The sequence below is a fragment of the Maniola jurtina genome, chromosome 9, assembly GCF_905333055.1.
Source record: "Maniola jurtina chromosome 9, ilManJurt1.1, whole genome shotgun sequence".
In the NCBI taxonomy this organism is placed as follows: Eukaryota; Metazoa; Arthropoda; class Insecta; order Lepidoptera; family Nymphalidae; genus Maniola; species Maniola jurtina.
The window spans coordinates 4,521,430-4,542,529 of NC_060037.1; the positions used below are offsets into that span (position 1 = coordinate 4,521,430).

The following is a 21,100-nucleotide window of genomic DNA, read 5'->3' on the forward strand; positions in this document are numbered from 1 at the left end:
TACAAAGTCATTCAGAGGAGGGACTATACTTATCGTTACACACGACTTTAGTATGGGTTCAAACCGTAAGTTCTGAAAAATATCCATAGTTGGTTAAAAAATGTCAATCTCACTAGTATGGAATAGTTTTTTCCACAATTTAATGGTTGGCCCCATGGTACAAGTTAAAACAATGACCCTTTTTTGACGTGACAACGTCTTTTAATTCGATAGAGCCGGCTGCACGAACGAAAAACATGACTCATGCGGCGTTACCTCGCTTTGAGGCGTTCCATGTAAGGCTTGAAGTGCAAGCGAGAGCGCGGAATGAGCGACAAAGAACCACAATTGGCCTTTTTTGTCACGTTCAACTATCGTCAGTAAACCGACTTTACAGACAACCAATTTTTTTCGGTTAGGAGTTACCCGCTTTCAAAATGCATAAGGTGCCTTAAGAGAGTATTGACGTATCACGCAAACGTACAAGCGTAAATTGACGCATACGCCTCTATGCAGCGACGCTATGTGGACGGCAGTGCTTAAAAATACGGTATCGGTGCTTGGACTGAATAGGTGGTGAGTGATGTGCCCTTGGTTATTGTGATATGGGATGAGAACGGACGATAAAGGCTTTGACAGACAGAACGCGCGGCGGAAAATGTCCTCCGCGATTCCTAGAAGTGTAAATATAAGGAAATGTATTAAGGCGTTCACAAAATTCTTGTGGATAGAGCGAATTACCCTATAAAAGTGCTAACAGACGCAGTATGACACTTCTTTTACGAATGTAATAATGTTGGTAACATAACGAAGTAGTGAGTGAAGTTAGCGGGAGGTGCAAAACTGCGTCTGTAGTGTATATGCAGACAGACTGCAAGCTGATTGCAAAATTGCAGTTGGGACAGTTTTATGCAGTTGGCAATGCTCGCACTAGGACTGTACGCGGACTGCGCAGTCTATTGGCAGTTGCGATGCAATTGTGTCAACTGCATTTTTGCAGTCTGTCTGTATAGACCCAGTAGACCATTTAAATAGGATAATACTTTATTTACTTTTCTTACTTCTATGCTTTTTTTTGACGTGCTTAAATACAGTCCCTTGTACTACAAATCGTACTCAGTGTGACGTTTTGTCGTCGCGCTTCATGTATGTCCAGGTCTTTACTGCAGATTGTTTAGTTTATAATTATTGTTATATTGTAAGTGTTAAAGATAAATAGATTATATGTTATCTCGCCGTTGGCCTCTGGGTGTCTGTTTTTAATATTATTCTAAAAAAAAACATCAGATCTTACTCTTACCTGTCTGCGAAATTTTGGCATTACTCTACGCGGCTGCGGAGTTTCGATCGGAATTTTCGCAATATATTATTTAGAGCCCGTAGCATCTTGATCATCCCTCTGTCACGCATGCTAACATTTTCAATTATTATAAAAGTTCCAGTATACTACTTAATTTTTATTGTCAAGGGTTTATGTTAGCCATATTTTGTCGAGAGTATACTGAGTATTTTACCATAAATTGAGAACGTTACAATTCAGAAGAGGGGAATGATGGACGTATCATGGACCATTAACGCCTTTAGCCTTTTTGGCAATTTTTAAAACAATCCAATTTTCCGAGGTTTTCTGATTGAACTGATTCCGGAACGTCTCCTTGTTGCTCGAGTGACTGGCTGCTAAAAAGCCGCGATTTTTTATACATTTTGTATGGAATAGGTTTTAAAAAACGATCGAAATTTCGCACTTGTTTGGAAGACGTAATATTTACTAATTGTACGATATTATTTTACGTGTATTTAACCTGTGTGCGATTGATTTGTAATATTGTGACCTAGTTTAAAATGTAGCTTCTTTAAGCGCTCATTACACTACTCGCCAAGTATTCCAAAGCTAGCTAAAGATACACCGATACTTAATTCAATATCGTCTCGACTCGGGTGTTATCGGTTTTATGTCGATTTTTGAGCCCAAGTCGAAGAATTCTATCTGAGATCTATGGAGGTTAGTTTGACTTTGCTCAGACTTAAGGCTGAGATCTATAGAGTGTACCTTTGCCTTTGCTCATACTTAAGTTTTAGTTAAAACAAGACAGACTATACCAGTGATATAACGCTGTCCCGTTTTAACAGTATCTTAAGTCTAAGCTAAGGCTGAGATTTATAGAACGCAAAGTGTGTTCTATAAATCTCAGCCTAAGAGTTGGCAGATTTATTTCTACATGATACTGTCTCGTTTTAACTCTGAGACAAGTCAAAGTATGTTTTATTATCTTAATTTATGTCTCTGAACAAACTCTATCTCGTTTGAAATTAGTCTGAGCATAGTTAAAGTACGCTATATAGATCTTCATACAAAGTTTATCTTCATCAGAACTGTCCATCAAAGATCTTCGAGTAGAGTGTAGTGAGAGCTTAAGAGAACAGGGTTGGTACAATTTTTTTTTCTCAAAAAACCTTCGTAATCATGTTTTATATTGACAAGTAAAACATATGAAAACAATATTGCTAGAAAATATTATATTTGATGAATTTATAAAATACGATCTTTTTACTTTACGGTTTACAGAATTTACAGAAAATTTTGTAAAACGCGTTACAACAATTGATTTAAACTGCCAACCCTGATAGTGAACAATATGATCTCACATTAAATGTTGTTTGGATGTTAAAATCACATTTTCAATGTGTATGCGTAAGTAAATTAAACTAGGATTACTATAAAAAGGCAATATATCATGGCCTTCTTGAAAATAAAATATTTTGCTAGTAACAAATTAATCGTATAACATTATGAATAAAAGTTTTTGAGTTTGCTAACTAAATAGCGCTTTTCTACTTAAGTGTTAAAAAATGATCTAAAATGCAATTTGGTTTTGAGTCCAATTGTAATAAAAAATATTTTAGTCTTAATGATTATGATAGTCAATTTAAAAAAAAAACTATTATTAATGGAGGAATTTAATATAGGTTTAGTTTTGTAATTTTCTGATACAGAGTTATATATTACGACTAACGTTCTAAGCTTTTTATGTATAACTTGGTTGTTGTTATTCATTAATTTGGATTTGGGGTAGCTCATAGTATAGTTAGTGATGTAGGCAATATTTATAAAACATTCATCGAGAGGTATCAAATCGCTATCAAATCATTAATCACCATAAAATATCTGAGCCAAATATATGATGCGTTGCTTTGACTCACCATATTTGCTTTGTGTCAACTGTCATGTTAAAAGTATGGTCTACACTTAGACTAAGGACTAAAATCGAACACACGACATTGACATGACAGTTGACACTTCCTATAATTAAATATTGAAAATTCCACCATAAGAAAGACGCTATAAAGCTCACATTTAAATGATTTACTTTGTCTGTGTAATGTGTGAAGACCTTAATAGTTCATGTATGAAGAAATGTATATATTGGGCTCAGCTATTTTACTATGACCCCAGTATCATCAATATTTATTTTATAGTTAATTATTTGATAGTCGATACGAATTTAAGAGTTGATTATTTTGACATTGCATGTTTTATAATTGCACAAAATTATTTTAATTTTAAAATAATGTTCCTTATGATGACGCTGACACGTTTATATTATTATTTTGTGGATTCCTATAGAAAGTATGTTATTTCAAGTTTTAAATATGATCTATTCAAATTATCAGGGCAAATAATAGGGAACAAGTTCCTTAGTTTCTTAACTGTATGTTCGCTAAACTGTAAATACTGTTAGCTCAACTTATCTGAAAATCAAACCAACTGCTTGTTTAGTTTAAGTTATGATTACAATGCAATTATATGAACAGAATTCTGTTTATATCAATGATATAAACAGAAGTAATATGGAATAGTAATTTTAAATATACTGTAATATATAAAGTTAATATATTAAAAGATATACGTGATACAATTAGTCATTTTGAGTGTATGCAAAATCGACTAAGGTAATGGAAATTATTATGAAAATTTAATTCGTGAAAACTTAATAAGCAGTTGACTTGTGATTTGTAAATGACCTTTTTTCACTTTTTTAATCGAAGACATTTTTGAGTTACGATAAAACAAGTTACGGGTTGTGTCATATTTTTAGCACAGTATAGAGATACAGAAGTCCAATCCTCCTCCTTCCACCACCTTCTTTCCTTCCTCCCTACTTCCACCCTCCCTCCCTCCTCATTTCTTCCTCCTTTAACACGGGCCCTAACTACGTAGGTCGCTCCTTTGCCCCGCACTTGATTGCTCTGCCTAGACAGGTTTTTCGAACCTCTGTACGTAATATTATCCTTACTCTGTCCCAACTGTACATCCGGGGCGCTCGCTATCGCTATATGTACCTACCTCCAAAATGTCTTTGATTTTCTTAACATCGAATACTGTAACGTTTCTTAAAATTATAGCGCACTTTATTTGTTTGGTGTGTTTTATTTACTTTTAACACCAGTGCCAGTTTAAGATGTGATCTTAAATACGTACATGAATCTGTCAAAATTGTACGGGGAATATAAAGTCACGACATCTTCACTTTCGGCTATTCTGAACAAAAACCGTGTTCTACACGCTGTCCAACCAAACATTATACTGGTTATCAAGTTATAAGCAAAGGTATAACCTGTTATCAAACAATTCTTATTTGGAATGGCCAATCCACTTGTGTGATACTGATAGGTACGGTACATAAAGATCGCTGCTATTGAACGACTATTGGTAATGGATATGTCCGACTTCTTTCACCTGGGTGATCAAAGTTGAATAAAAAGGCGAATTCATAAATACCGGTTTGTTTCACTGTGGCCGGAATAAACGATAAAAAAGGGGAACCAAATCACGACAGATTACTTCTATGGACATGTTACACTAGTTAACTTGAAAAGTTACAACGCGACAGCGTGCCGTTTCAGTATTCGACTTTTTATGTGTATAAGACTGAGCGCAGGGTCCCCAATTGCCGACATGTAAATAGTAAATATACTATATTTTCTAGCAAGGTAATCAATTCACATTCTAAGTGTCTACATCAAAATGTGAGTCGATTAGATTGCTCGCAAGGTATTAAAGCCCGCTCTTCACTCGTGGCGCGACAACTGGTGGCTTGTAGATGGTCAACCGATGACGATTTTGTCATGAACAAATCTGACATCGGACGAGCACATCTACAAGTCACAGATGGGGAAGCGAAGAGTCTGACTAATGGTTCGCGGCGCGAGTGTGGAGCGGGCATTATAATGCCCATGAAACGAAATATTCTCGTAATAAAAAACGCTGCCTTTTAGTTAAGTCTATATTGCATAATTTATGTTAACATAAGTCTTTAATAATACGCGGAACCTATGAACCTAAAAAATAGAAGTAAGATGCACTACCGTTAACTGTACCCCTAAATTAAGTTTTCAAGTCGGTTTCACGTTTGAAGCGTGACACTGGAGTTCATATGTCAAATTATTATGGAAATGTCAAATCACGACGTTAGGATGTCAATACATATTGACAGATTGCCTTAACGCCGATATTAACTTGGAAACTTTCTCTCAGGATATTTGAAGCATAAAATCTGAATATTTTTAACTTTTAAAACCTTACCGACTTTAGCATACCTACGCATTCATACGCCCAGTTCGACGATTATCGCCTTTATATGTCAATGGCGTAAAGGCAAAAAACGTTGGTGTGCTAAAGGCGTTAGTGCCCATTTTCACCAGTTACCTACTCCATAGCACACAACATGATTTCACTTTCTGGAATATCAGTGTTTGCATGGAAATTAGTTTTGCACTCGGATACATATTACAAGTTCACTTAAAAGTTACTAAATATGTTGATATTTCACATAAAGAACCTAATTTATTCATTTCAAACTATCTTCAATTTGATATTCACTATAAATATAATGTTTAAACCGGTTCAAATTCACTTTTTTATCATAATAACTAGTATTTTTCCCCAGAACTGTAAAATTGTTTTTCTTCATACTTTTGTCCAATGCCATTTCACTGTAGATATAATTAAATCGTTATTAATGTACCTATAGTTTGTCTTATAGTGAATGTTCCTGATATATCTCTTATTATTAATTACTTATTATTTGAACAAAATAGTTGTGAGTGAAAATGCGGTAACTAAGTTAAGAAATCAGCTTTCTGTGCAAATCGTAAAGCTCATGTGCCAATAAAAACAGAAAATTAAAAAAAAAGTTGTATCGGCAATGTTTTGAACATGGTCCTTCGAACCGGATCAATGTTTGAATTTGAATGTTTGCTGCGGTTAGCCGGCAGGGGTTTTCCACCTTACGGAATTTTAGTTATTTAGTAGAAGTATCCATTTCGAACGACATTTAATATCTATTTTAACAAAAGATGTCTTTGAAAAAGTAATTGACTATACAAACGACCAAAGTTCGGATATATCAATCAATGTTAATAACTTCTAGTGCCGATATATCAATCGCCAAACAAAGTCTTTGTATTGGAAACCAGTCAAAACTTTTGAAAAATTGGCCCTAAATAAGAACTTATACTTTAAATGAGCTATTTATAATAATATTATGTATTATGCACATTGAATATACTTATTATAAACTTTTCTCAGAAACAGCTCTAACGATTTGCATGAAATGTATTTAATTAATAATGTTTTACTTTCCAAGTTTATTTGGATAGGTATCATCCATGAGTTCTGGCGGCCCGGAAAGAATCCGAAAGACTCGATGAAGCTGGGTCAGTGACACTTATAGCTCGTTCACACAGGCTGCGTAAGCGTAGACATAGCGCGTACCATTGCGTTGTAATGTATGGAACTGTATGAAACATGGCACACCGCTTGCGTAAAGCGGAGACGTATGCGTAACCCGGTGTGTTAGGGGTTTACACGCGTCATCTACGCACGTGTCACGTGTACGCAATTGGTGTGAATCGGCCTTTAACATTAATTGATATATACGAAGCGTTGAACCTGTATTGTCTTTATCAAAATTGATTTTACAAATCTTACGTCGATTCTACTACATATGAATGAATATCGTGTGAGTGATAGTTTTTCCATTCCGTACCACATGAGCTATTAACCATTTAAGCATATACTATTTATTTATATTTACAAATTCCTGACAATATGATTTTTCTCGATACTTTTTAGTGATGTCAAGACTCATTGCGACAAAATGTGGTTTCCCAAAGATCAATCTCAAATATTGAGTTAAAGATAATCAAATTGTTTTTTTTATTTTTTTATTTTTTGTTTTAAGAATCGAATAATTGTCGTAATGGGACTTGATAGTCAACCAATATAGGAAAGCATAGGGTACGAAAATTTCATGGTTTACATGACAACTCTACAATTAAGTAGAATCCTATATAATAATGTTATATAAACAATCTCGATTAAATATAACAGTTATATTGTAAAAAAAATTACTCAGTGCAGCAATGAAACTGCATTCTAGGAGTTTCTAGTCTAAATCAAAAATAAAATATGTATTTCGATGCAATGAAAAATATCGAACGAAAAGACTAAACTAAAATTATATGAAATAGCGTTAAAATAACATTATGTGCAATAGAAAATATAATAATAATATATCAAATATAATATACAAAATCTGGATCTTTTATATATAACAATGTCAGCGGTCTATCTACGTAGGATTAAAAAAGCTATACAGTTTAATTATTATTATTAACTATCATTATTTCTTTTAGGAGAGGTTCTTTGTTTAAGTTACGTTTAATTTTAGTTTTTAAGATCCAAGGCTGTATTAAAAAGGAGTGTTTCCCATTGTTCATAAGAGTATTGTATTCAATAAAGAACTGTAACTTGGACTAATGAAAACCATGTAAATAAACCAACATAAAAAAATTAACACAAGCTATTGGAACACTCGTAGTCGTGATCGGTTACTTTAGTCTGTACTCTGTATCATTGAAATAGTTAAGTCTAAAGGCTAAATATTTATGAAAATATCCAGAAGTCGATAAGAAGTACTCAGGGTGCGGTGATTTTCGTTAGACACAAAATGGGGTACTTTTTATAAATGTGAGATTGTCAGGAAATAGGTAGTTAAGCAATTAGCGAATACAAAATAGTTTATTTCAAATAACTTAAGTTGATAATAACACAAAAGAGGTTGAAGCCTACGACGAATATGGAACGCCCTTCCGGCATCAGTTTTCCCTTGCACTTTTAATCACACTTAATATCATAAAGACGAAAGTTTGTATGTGTGTGTGTGTGTGCGTGCGTGTGTGTGTATGTTTGTTACTCCTTCACGCAAAAAATACTGGACGGATTTGGCTGAAATTTGGAATGGAGATAGATAATATCCAGGATTAGCACATAGGCTACTTTTTATCCCGGAAAATCAAAGAGTTCCCAAGGGATTTCGAAAAACCTAAATCCACGCGGGCGAAGTCGCGGGCATCGGCTAGTATGTTTATATAAATAACCCTTGTCGGACAAAACCCTGAAGCCGCCCGAGTACGCCCTCCTGAACTCGGCAAGGAATACCATAAAAAAACAGACGTGAAGCTCAAAAACGACGATTTCCCAAAAAAATCGGATTCGCACATCAAGAGTTCCGTACCATAATGTACAAGAAATAACAATTTTTTTTACATTTTCGTGGTGGCCATCTTGAAATTTTATTTGTTATAGCAGCAATATAAATTCGTTATATTACGGTTCACGAGATATAGCCCACTGACAAACGGACGGACGGATAGCGGAGTCATAGTAATAGGGTCCCGTTGGCACCCTTCGAGTACGGAACTCTAAAAAGGAGCCCACAAAAATTAGGTTTTCTCAAGAAAACTACCAAAATATATCTTGCATTTCATACGAAGGTTGAGGCGGACCACATTCCAAACTGGGAGACCTTTCCAGAACCCAATAGGGCAAATGTATGTGGATTACTTGATTTTTTGACATCATCTACATTCTACACGATAGTTACAATTGATACCAATCAAAATAATGTAGACATTTGTTTTAAAAGTTACAGTTCTTTTAATGGATACTTTCCTTTGTTTTGTCAATAATTATTTGGAATGTGTGTAAATACTTACTCCTACCGATTATAATGGACAAAAAGAAATAAGATCAAAGGAACAATAATAAAATTGCTGTCCGTTACAATCGGATTCCTATGTTGTTAAAGTGGATGTGTGTGTGACTAATTAGTTATTATAAAAATAACCCTTTATTTTGGTTACAAATTGGTTTTATGAAAATTTTGTGAATAAAATATGCTGTAATTCTGTATGTTGTTTTTTATTTTGATCTAAACCAAAGTAAAACAATTACATTATATTCGCTGACTGTTATTCTATCAAATCTTCCGAATTATTTTTCAGTTCCCACGATATTCTGTAAATAAAAAAGGCATCGATGTAAAAAAGGGCAGTTAGTAAGAAAAGTCTACAATAGGTACTCTTTTGTACCAATGCCAACGATTTTGTTATTGGCAGATATGTAGGTAGGTAAGTTGCGAATCGTATAATATTTTTTTTAAATAAAAGTAGCGAGCAGGCGGGTCACCTGATGGTAAGTGATTACCGCCGTCCATGAACATTTGCTGTAATGGCTGTAGCATAAAAATCACCATTGCTTTGCCAACCTTTCAGGAATTTGTTGGTCTGCCCTTGAATACGAGTAGGTTTAGGTAGTTAACTTTGATAACAAGTATTTTATTAAACTGAAACATACATAAGTACTTAGGTATTTTCGGAAAACGTTCCAAACCATGATGAAGTCTGTTGAGATATACTAAATAAACTGATTATAGCTGTGCGATTAGGGCAGAATGATATTTATTCATTTTACCATAGCCCATAATCCTCCAGGCTAATCAGTTTGTTCATAATACTCGTATGTAAGTACTTTCGATTATTTATTTTTAACTTGATTGCGGGTTGGAACGTTTTCAGAAAATACGTCCAATTGATTCTTACCCGTACTCTAAATTTGAAGATAAGGTAGAGAAGCGTAAATACAGCCACCGGTAGCAAAACTATCATAACTAATGCCCAACCAGCGATACCTTCTGTTTGCGAGCAAGAAGTCAATCCAGACAGGAAAAATATCTGCAAAATACGATGTTTTTTGATTCCTAACACATGGACGGTTTTTACTATTAATTTTAGAAGTAAGGAAAAATGAGAACTGCCAATGTTTTCTAGCTGAATACATTTATCGCAATCATGTAAAATGCAGGTGAATAAAAAATGGAGCTTACTCCTATAACTACTATCAAAAACCATAATAGCCCGTATAGTCGAGGGACAGTCCTCGGGATACTTTTTGGTCCGTCAAAATGGCTAATACATAATCGCATCGAATAACGCAGACGAGGGACTAAAAGTATCTACGCCGCACAAAAGTACGGGGCAGTCTTCGAAAAAATCGATTTACATTTCACTCCAACACTGAAGCATCTTCAAATGTAGATTTCATGATGGCATATTGTATTGGTAGGTATATTGAATACTTGAAAAGAGCAACCGCCGAGTTTCTTGCTGGTTCTTCTCGGTAGGAACGGCATTCTGAACCAGTGGTAGATTATTTTGACGATTCAAAAGCACTTGTAAAAGTTTAATTGAATAAAAATATTTTAATTTTGAATTTTTCACAACACCCAATTCCGAAATTATTGACTTAGTGATTATAGGTAGGTATATAGCAAATTGATCTTGTGGTTCCTTACTCTCCTTAAGATGTGCCTGAGCCTGACCCATTGTCATCGCCTCAAGAGGTCAGAACTATTTGGGATTGAGAATAAACACGAATTACCAAAAGCGCAAATGGCGTCAAAGCCCAGCAGATCCTCAGGAACACGCAAGGATACTCCCCCACTGCGAAGTACACGTCTTCACAGAAAGTTGTCTGCCCATAAATGTAGGTGACGACAATAGCCACTATTGCTGCTAAAGGAATACGAGGTTTGGAGACCGGCCACGTCATGAGGAAGTTTAGGATGTACATACCACCCTGAAAAAAGATAAATTCATTAAGTACGCACAACAGACGGAAACGTTTAAGTGCGGAAACCAGCCCAGAGAGGAGAAGAGAAGTATCTATATAGGTAGGTGTGTTATCAAATACTAGAAAGTATTTTCCTTAACTTCACCACAAAATTTTGCAAGCAAAAATGCGAATTTTCACTACGGTATACCTACAAAAAAGTTCAATGCATGCTCGTCTTGAAAAGTGCGTTTCTATATAAAATTAAGATCTGATCAACGAATTAAGGCTCATTAATTTTTAAAAGTAGCAAAATATTCTTGCTGAAAGCTGAAACGCTGTTAAGCCAATATACGGCATCGTACCGCAACAGAATAGCTAGGCGGTACGACTTTGCCGGTAAGGTGGTAACTCGCCACGGCAGAAACCTCCAACCAAACCACACCAAATAGTTATTTAGAAATTGTAAATTCCCAAATTGCTCTTGCGTGGAATCAAACCTCGGCCCTCCCACTTACAAGACCACATCATTCACCACTAGGTACGCCATCATATATATAACTAGATGATTGGTCAGATCCCCTGCAGCATCAGGATTGAGGAGTTGGAATCCAAATTTATTTATGGAACAATGTCGCAAAGTTCCTCTAACGATTAAAAAAAATTACGCAAATCGGTTCAAAAATCTCGGATATATCAGAGCATAGGTAGAAAAACACAACTTCTCCATTTTGAAAGTTAAAAAAGTAGCCTTTGTTACTCCTTGGTTAATCCTCTACTTGTCTGTGAAAATCCCGTCAACATAGGTTCAGCCATTCCGAAAATTAGCCCGTTCAAACAGACAGTCACTTCAATTTTATTTATTAGTATATAGATTGCATACAGTATACTATACCTACTATAGGAAAATGTTTACCTGTGTACATAACGTCATGACGCCAACAAAACAGAACAGCATACAAATCAGTACGAGGAAGGCCCAGGCTATTTTCCTTATTGATCGACCGGTGAATGTCGACATGATTGTTTGCACAAGTAAAGCCTTAAAACAATAAACAATTGTTTACATTTTAGAACCTACCTACTTAACACCTAAGTATGTTACTCCTAGAAACACGTAAGTGCCGGGTTATGCAATGAAAAGACAGGCCTCATTTGCACGAGCGTTAAAAAAGCGTTGCGTTAAAACCCGGCGTTGCGCTGAAAATACAAAGTACGCTTTAAAAAAGCGTTGACGTGTGAACAGATACTTGGGAATGTATTTGTTTTATTTGAACGGTTTTTTAACGGACGTAAAAAAGCTCTTGTGCGAATGAGGCCTACGTTGAAATCTATTGAGCGCAGTTTGACTTTGCTTAGACATAAGCTTCAGTTAAAACGAGACATACTTATTTATGCCAGCTGCATAACGCTGTCTCGTTTTAACAGTGTCTTAAGTCTGAGCAAAGTTAAAGTACGCTCTCTACTTAAATATCATCCGTAGACCTAAGAAGAGCAGGAAGTCCTTACTTAAAAGTCCTTAACTTGTATTAGGTACTTCCGGGTTCATTGTTAGTTCGCGATAATTTTAAGAAAATTTAAAACGTGCATAGGTGCATCACTTGCACATTTTTTCGGAGAAATGTGTTTATTTCATATTAAAATTAGATTCTAAATTAAGCTAACTTTTTGGTAGGAAATTTTAGAAAACTTACCGTAGAACAAACAGAAAGCACGAAAAGTGTGAAAAATACAAGTGCAGACCAAACTTGACTACCCGGTATCCTTGCCACGTAATCTGCCCACAGGATCATTGAAGATGATGATCCTGTAATTATATTTACCTATAGATAATGCATAGTATCCTGAATATAAGTAGGTACCTACATATTAATGTAATATCTCAATTTTGGGTCGAGTTTGGGTTGGTTTTGAGTTGAAATATTTAAAAAAAAAATGACAATTTGATATCCATTTAAAATTCAACACTATTGAGGCAAGAGGATCGCGTAGCAATATCGCGTGAAACGCACCCCAAAACTTACCTTTTCATATATTACTTAGGTACCTTTCAAAATATTAGTTGTCAGACCCAATAAAACTTACCTTTCCAAATATTGGTGCTATTGTCGTAATCTTGGTACAAGGCGCCGTGCGCCGCGCCGAGTATGAGCGCGCTCAACGTGCAGCTAAGCTTGGACACGCCGAACGCGAACATGGACGTGTTCGCGAGCACCTGCTTCTGCTTCGGGCAGTGTGACCCCAGCATTATCAGTGTACCTTGGCACACTGCCATTTGTATGAATGCGTATTCTAGAGCTTCGCGCCATATCTGGAAAAGAGATCTGCACTTTACCTACCTGTCACCAAAAATCATGGTGTTTATGAAGTATACCTAAGAGGTTTTTTAATTTACCTAATATACCTATAAAATGAAATTCAGACTGTGTAAATCTAAAACTATGACAATTTGAGAGAATCACTAACAAAATAGCGGCGCGTGCTAGCGCTTAAATGTCTTCTATTCGGGAAGTCGAGGGTTCGATCCCGGGCACCCCTAACTTTTCGGAGCTATGTGCGTTTTAAGCAATCAATTAGCCTTACAATGCACAAATGTACTTTGCAATTGTACATTGTAAGGTCTACATCTCCTGAGGATGCTACGTTGTCGGAACGAAACGTGCGTCGAGTGTGTTCTGGTGGATTTATGAGGTGTTGCGTGGTGGTACTTTTGGGACTTGCTTTGTGGCTGGCTTTTCCTGCATGATTAGCTGTGGGAGGGCGGTGCATGTCGCTTGTCGATTATACCAACCTAAGGTTTTTATTCCTTGGTTATCTAAGTAATTTGAAAAAGCTCACCTGTACACTATCAAACAGTACATTCCAATCGCATTCGTAGAACATTCGGAAAGCGCCGTGTAAGCGCATCACGCCAAAAGTACTGGACACCAGGACGAAGAACGCTAACACGTCCTTGAATAACACCAACTAAAACGATTTTAAAGAGTAGATAAGTATTAAAATACAAATCAATGTTTATACAAAATTATAGAGGAGTGAATTTTTAAATCAGCCTACGTAGATAGACAGATTCTCTACCTACTTTGTTAAAAAAACGGCTAAACTAAAAGCTACTAAGTAAAACCTTGGCCTGTCATTATATCTTTTTTTTTTCTTAAAGAATCATGCTAATCATGACTAATACTCCCCTTTTCCCTCCAATTAAGCGTAAAGCTTGTCCAGGAGTGGGTACGACAATAGTGCAACGGGTGGGGTTTGAACCGCGGATCTTTCGGAATACCGTCCGCTCCTCAACCGTTGATCTATCGAGACTAAAATAAAATTTAGATGGTCGGAATGGTAGAAATTTAAGAAACTAAAAGTAAATATACCTTCGAGTAGCTGTATATCCGTTTGCAAGCGATCAAGTAGACCAACACCCATGATATTACATAGTACACCGTCAGGTCAGGGACCACATTGCCCAATCCACCATTTAAACCGTCCCGTTTGAGATTCAGCACGAAGTTGCTGTTGAATAATGGTCAAGTTACGTTCAAGAATCGTTGTTATTGTTTCAAATACTACGTATACATTGGTTTTAAACAAGGTCTAACTGCCCCACCATTAACAAGATTTCTTCCCCCAACTCTCACAGTCCTTTTGTCCGTGATTATGAATAGATATCTGATCCTCGGATCATCGTGGTTGTGAAGACAGTTGTTAGTGACGAAAATGATGAGGTGATGTTTAGGACTTACGTCAGTGGTTATGATTATTGGAGGTCCGTAGGAGAATAAGAGTAATCGACTTAGCACAACGGTTTGCTAAGCTGATCCTCCGCCTTTCTCATCCACCCACTTCCCATTACCTTCTTAAGGTCGTCGGTCCAGTGAGTTTGAGGTTGTCCCACACTGCACTTGCTGATACGCGATCTCCACTCCAGAACGCGACTGCCCCAGCGGCCATCCGTTCTATGACAGACATGACCTGCCCACTGCTACTTCAGCTGACTAATTCGTTGAGCTATTTCGGTCACTTTGGTTCTCCTACGGATTTCCTCGTTACGTATTTTCTATTTTGTCCCTCGAAGAGACACCTAGCATGGCCCGTTCGATAGCACGCTGAGCGACTTTGAACTTGTGGACAAGGCCAACGTTCACGTTTCAGCGCCATACGTCATCCACAGGTAAGACACAGTTGTACAGTACAACCAAATTAATAATGCGCATAGAAATCTTCGTCACTGTTCGGCAGCGGTCGTATGATACACATGATATTGACTCCTATTTGTTTATAACAAGGTGCAAAATGCAAGTGCATTGTTTAGGGCTCTTACGATTCAATGATTCGGAATACGACAATTAGCGAAGATCTGCGTGCGCATTATTAAATTGGTTGTACTGTAGTCTTCTAACTAGAAATAAAGGTTTTACTAACAAAAAGAAGGACTGCGGCGGTGTTTCACTACCGTTCGTCAACGGACGGTGTCTGGCAGCACAAGGTGGATTGGCAGCAGCGGCGCAATGTAGCCACGGCAGAAACGAGTGGAAGGAATGCACCACCATCGAGAGACACCAAGCGCTTACCGCCCCAAGTGAAAATGCCAGAAACACACATGAAATTATCATTGCCAGGCCGACTCCTTAAAAATGAAAACATATTTACTAGGTATACCTAGGGCATTTCTGACTTTAATCTATATCAGGTATAGGTACTTATAATAAAACTCTAACTGGACAATTTCTGTAGGTACTAAGTAATACTATAAAGGCAAATAGCACGAATATTATAAAGGCGAAAGTTTGTATGTGTGTGTGTGTGTATGTTTGTTACTCCTTCACGCAAAAGCTACTGGACGGATTTGGCTGAAATTCGGAATGGAGATAGATAATATCCTGGATTAGCACATAGGCTACTTTTTATCCCGGAAAACCAAAGAGTTCCCACGGGATTTCGAAAAACCTAAATCCACGCGGACGAAGTCGCGGGCGTCAGCTAGTATTTACTATACCTAGGGCATTTCTGACTTTAATCTATATCTAGGTATACCTATGTACTTATAATAAAACTGTAACTGGACGATTTCTGTACATTAAATATGTTTTGAAAATTTTAATCGGAGATTTTAATTTTAATCTACATGAAATAATCATCGCTAGACCGACTCCTTCAAAGTAAAAATATTTATCACTAGCGACCTGCCCCGGTTTCGCACGGGTAGCTTATTCCTATTTTCATAGGGATCTCTATTTTTTTTGAAAATAAAATATAGCCTTAATGTTACGTTGATAAGGGATACTTTTATTTCAGAAAATAGAAGAGTTCCTACCGGATTTTAAAAAAAACCTAAATCCACACTACAAAGACGCGATTGGCTGCCTGTCTGCTAGGTTTTAACGGCCCATTCATTTAAAAAAAAAATTGACGAAAAACTTGAATCTGAGGGAAGGGTTTAGACTACTTTTTTTCTGAAAAATCAAAGAGATACCTCTTAAAAAACCTAAATCCATGCGGACGAAGACGGGATCAGTTAGTAATGAAATAAAGTTACCTCTAGCCACCGGCGCCATATCCCAACAATTCAGCACACCCTTCTTCGTTACTACGCCTAAAGCCAATTCCAGATAGAACGATGGGTACACGAAGAGCACACTGAATACGTTGTAGAGGAATAGAAATGGCAGGTGTCTCCGAAAGTCGTGCACGTAAGGATGCCACCACAGTTGTACGACGCCGATGCAAGATGACATGACCAGTTGTCGGTAGGTGATGTTATTTGTCCATCGATCTGGAATCTGTTGAAAAATTCTAAGTATAGCAAGTATTTATTTATAACTAACATAGCAACCCATCCTGGCTAGACACGGGTAGCTAATGTATCCGAGGATGTTTAATTATTTTTCTGGTTATCACACTAATATTATAAAGCCGTAAGTTTATGTGTATGTGTGTATGTTCGTTACTCTTTCACGCAAAAACTACTTGACGGATTTGGATGAAATTTAGAATGGAGATAGATTATACCCTGGATTAACACATAGGCTACTTTTTGTCTCGGAAAATCTAAGAGTTCCCACGGGATTTTGAAAAACCTGAATCCACGCGAAAGAAGTCGCGGGCTTTACCTAGTTATTATATAAAAGAAAAACCTGACTGATCTATCAACGCCCAGCTCCAACCACTGGACGGATCGGGCTGAAAGGCATGCAGATAGCTATTAGGTATGAAGTAGGCATCCGCCAAAGGGTTTTTGAAAATTCAACCACCAAAGGGGTAAAATCGGGGTTTGAAATGTATGTAGTCCACGCGGACTAAGTCGCGGATGTCAGCTAGTGATTAATAAAACTAGGTAAGCTTACCAAAGGATCTTCAGTGGACTCGGTATCAGCAGAATCCGTGGTTTTTGTACGGCTGCTCTGTAAGAAAAACCCTTGATTAGAATTTACATGGATGCTTAATAGAGGAAATATGCAGTGGCAATTAAATAGATTGTACTTACCGAACTCTCACTCATTTTTATTCCAACAAAATTGATGAGAAAACGAAATAATTATATTTCTAAAAATGTTTTGTATGAATGTCAAAACAAACTTGACGGTTTTTTGAAGCATTCAAAAGTACCTAATAATATAGATTCAATAAATAATCCAAAAATTTAAAAATCCACCGTGTATACTTGGAAAAACTCTGAACAAAAAATAATATACTTACAAATTCAATTAATAAAGTGGATAGATGGCACATTTCCAGAGTGTAGACCCTTATCTTAGTTTTGCTGTTTTAGGGTGGATAAACCATCGGTATAATAGACATGGGATAGGCGGAATATGAGCTAACGCCAAACGAATATTAATAAAATGACAACTTTTTGAGAATAATTATGTATAGTACCGACAGGTCGAGATGGCAATCGACACCCCGCACACCCGCACTATACCGCACTGGGTTAGCGCGGGGGCTGTGCGGGTGTGCGGGGCGTTCCCACCTCGATTGCCATCTCGATCTGTCGCGTACTATACTTTCAATAATATAACTAATTTCGCAGATCGCCTATTGGATTTGGACGTAAGAATTTTTTCATACGTCCATATACTTTTCGAAAAAATAATTAGGAAGAACCGTTTTAAAATAAAATACAATTTTTGTTAATATAACAAAATTTATTTTCATATCGCCTATACTAATTAGCTACATAGGTACACTATGTATCCGTAGCACAGCTAAAATAAAACGATAAAACAATATAATCAACCCCATTAAACTATTATTTGGCTTACAGGACTGAAAACCGTTACACCACAAATCAATAATAAAATGGACACAATCCATACTAATATTATAAATGCTAAAGTATCTTTCTGTCTGTTACCTTTTCATGGTCCATCCGTTAAACCGAAAACCGATATTTTGACAAAAATTTATTCAGTGAGATAGCTTGCATCTCAGAGATGGGCATAGGCTACTTTTGTCCTGAAAAATCAAGAGTTAGGTACCTTGGGATTTAAAAAAGCTAAATCTACGTAGACCATGAATACCTATGGATCGACTCCTCGAAACAAATACGTACTTATCGCTATCTCACTTCAATTGCCGATCAAGAGAGCTCTCATTCTAATTCACTCTAATTTGCTAGCCGAAGTAGAAAAGCGACTAGTAGGTATTTGCTTCAAGTAGGTAGTAGGAGTCCTCGATGCACATTCTGTAGACATAAGTTGCCTTTTTCTGAACAATCAGTTCCCGAGGGATATTTCAAAAGACCTAATTTCATGCGGACGAAGCCGCAGGCAACAGCTAGAGTTCAATAACAAAATGGACACAATCATTTATAAAAATACACACAAAAAGGTATTTTAAATTATACTAAAAATAAACTTAGGCTATTCCATTGTACACAAAACTTTGCCCAACACTTACATACGGTAGGTACTACTGAACTGACAAGACGTATAGTATTGCCATCTCTTTCATAATGTTTCTCGATAGATAAGGATAGCTTTATTTTAATTTTTAAGTCATTTCAAATGAGTTTCTTTCATTTTGTGTACAAAGAAATCAAAATTTTACTAAATCAAACCTAAGGGGCATGTTCTAGGCATATATTCAGTGAATATATTATTGGAAGTGTCTAGACAGCCATAAACGGTTGTTTGGTTTAAACAATTATACGGCCAAATTTTAAAAGTTAATAAAAAACTTGTGGCCGGATATTAAAATTTGTACCTTAATGCAAACTGATAAAGTTCAATTTTTGATGAATGGTATGTTAACGTTTGTGGCTGTCTTGACAAATTATCATAAGTATATAATATTATATTATGTATTTAAAAAAATTAGGTGTAGTCAAGATAAAAAAACAAAACAAATCATTTTAATAATCAGTACATATGGTACCAAAAAATTATACTAAAAAAATCATCTTACAGTAAGTAGTACGAACCATTTTCGCCTACGATTTCCAAAATGGGGCCTATTAAATATGTCGTACTGCTATAGGTAATAGTAAATAATACAATAATATAAATAATTTGTGATGTGCGCATTTAAAAAAAAAAACAGGTTTAAAACAAAATGGTGATCGCAGCCTAAAGCCGAAGCACAGGCGCGCACGTACACGTGACACTTGCGTGTGACGCGCGTGAATCCGTAGACATAACTGCACGAATTGCGTCTACGCGAACGTTCACGCCACGCAAGTGGTATACCATGACTCTTACAGTTCCATACATTATAAGCAAGTGCTACGCGCTACGTCTACGCTTACGCGGCCTCTGTGGCCGGCGCTTTAAGGTCATAAGCACATATTATTGTAAATTGAATATGTACTTGAAAAGAGCAACCGCCGAGTTTCTTGCTGGTTCTTCTCGGTAGGAACGCCATTCCGAACCAGTGGTAGATTTTTTTGACGTTTCAAAAGCACTTGTAAAAGTTTAATTGAATAAAAAAAATTTGAATTTTGAATTATTTCAACTCGGATCGTCTCCGTATCAACTCAAGTATTCTTTGTGTGAAACTCTTTACTGCAACGCACACTAAACGAACTCGTATACGTTAGGTTGTCGCCTGGTTGACGGCGAAGCGAAAGGTGCCCCTTTGCTATAGCCATAAGGGTCTACGCATACGGTTTGCATTTAGACTGCAAGGCCAATGCAAAATTGCAGTTCGGATACTTGGGGGTCGGTTCAATTGCAAGTGCAACAATCGCTTGCACCCTGAATGCATTTTCTATCGAATTCTCGACGAATGTAAAAGAGCCTTAACAGGGCTCTCTCCGTCACTTACTCCATACAATCGTAGTCCCAATTTCATTTGAATATTAAGCAACCAAAGTCCATGAAATTTTGCAGACATATTCTAGAAACTAATATCTGTGCCTGTGGTGTTTTAGATTTTTCTAAAAATATGTAGTTTTAAAATTACAGGGGCTCAAAGATTCGTATATAAATTTTTAATGCCGCGTAACTTTGAAACCGAATATTTTAACGGGAATCTGAAAAACCACAGGCATAGATATTAGTTCCCGGAACGTTTCTACAAAATTCCAATGAGTATGATTGGTTAGTATTCCAATGAGAGACGAACTACGTTTGTATGGAGCGAGTGACGGAGATACTCCTCTTAAAGACCGATGCCCATTATTTCCTTACGGTCAAGCGGCTTCACAAAATTATAAATAGGCACGGTAATTAGAATTGATACATGAAACCAAAACACAATAATAATATCAATGGATGAATCTTATGATTGAAATCAACTAAGCTAAAAACTATTAAACATTTTTGTGGATAACAATAACAATAACGCATGGACGTCGTTATGCAAGATGTTCCCAATTCCCAATATGTAGTTATTTTATAATTTAACATTATGATAGTATCTTATAATTAAATGAAGATACTTATATCAACTTTTATTGTACAAATCCAGCTGATCTTTACAAATAATTTTGTATCCAATGATACTAATTTAAAATCGTCATAACAATATTTTTAATTATAATACAGAGACATTGTTAAAATAATAATAATCGTATCATAGAGCACGCGTAGTAAAAACTAACCTTTAACTGTACATATTCAGCTTATCTTATTCATTATTCATTATTAAATCGATTTTTAGAAAAAAGCATTATGTCAAACGTCACTCCGTACGCGATAGTCATGTAAAATCACCATAACCTAATGTAGA

General features: G+C 36.3%; 1 protein-coding gene across 2 annotated transcripts; it reads right to left on the bottom strand.

Annotated features, from left to right (window-relative positions):
* Nucleotides 1-8,786: 8,786 nt before the first annotated feature.
* On the bottom strand, nt 8,787-17,503 carry LOC123868043 (sodium- and chloride-dependent transporter XTRP3B-like). Of its 2 annotated transcripts, XM_045910386.1 has the most exons (12): nt 17,415-17,503; nt 17,275-17,331; nt 16,467-16,710; nt 15,353-15,557; nt 14,305-14,443; nt 13,772-13,900; nt 13,019-13,244; nt 12,628-12,740; nt 11,850-11,975; nt 10,763-10,960; nt 9,925-10,056; nt 8,787-9,340 (listed from the first exon to the last, which is right to left on the bottom strand). In XM_045910386.1, the coding sequence occupies exons 1-12, from the start codon at nt 17,427-17,429 to the stop codon at nt 9,317-9,319; spliced, it is 1,608 nt and encodes a 535-aa protein (XP_045766342.1). In that variant the 5' UTR covers nt 17,430-17,503; the 3' UTR covers nt 8,787-9,316. The 2 variants fall into 2 exon arrangements, with proteins under 2 accessions (XP_045766342.1, XP_045766343.1); XM_045910387.1 differs by lacking the exon at nt 11,850-11,975.
* Between the last annotated feature and the right edge of the window lie 3,597 nt (nt 17,504-21,100).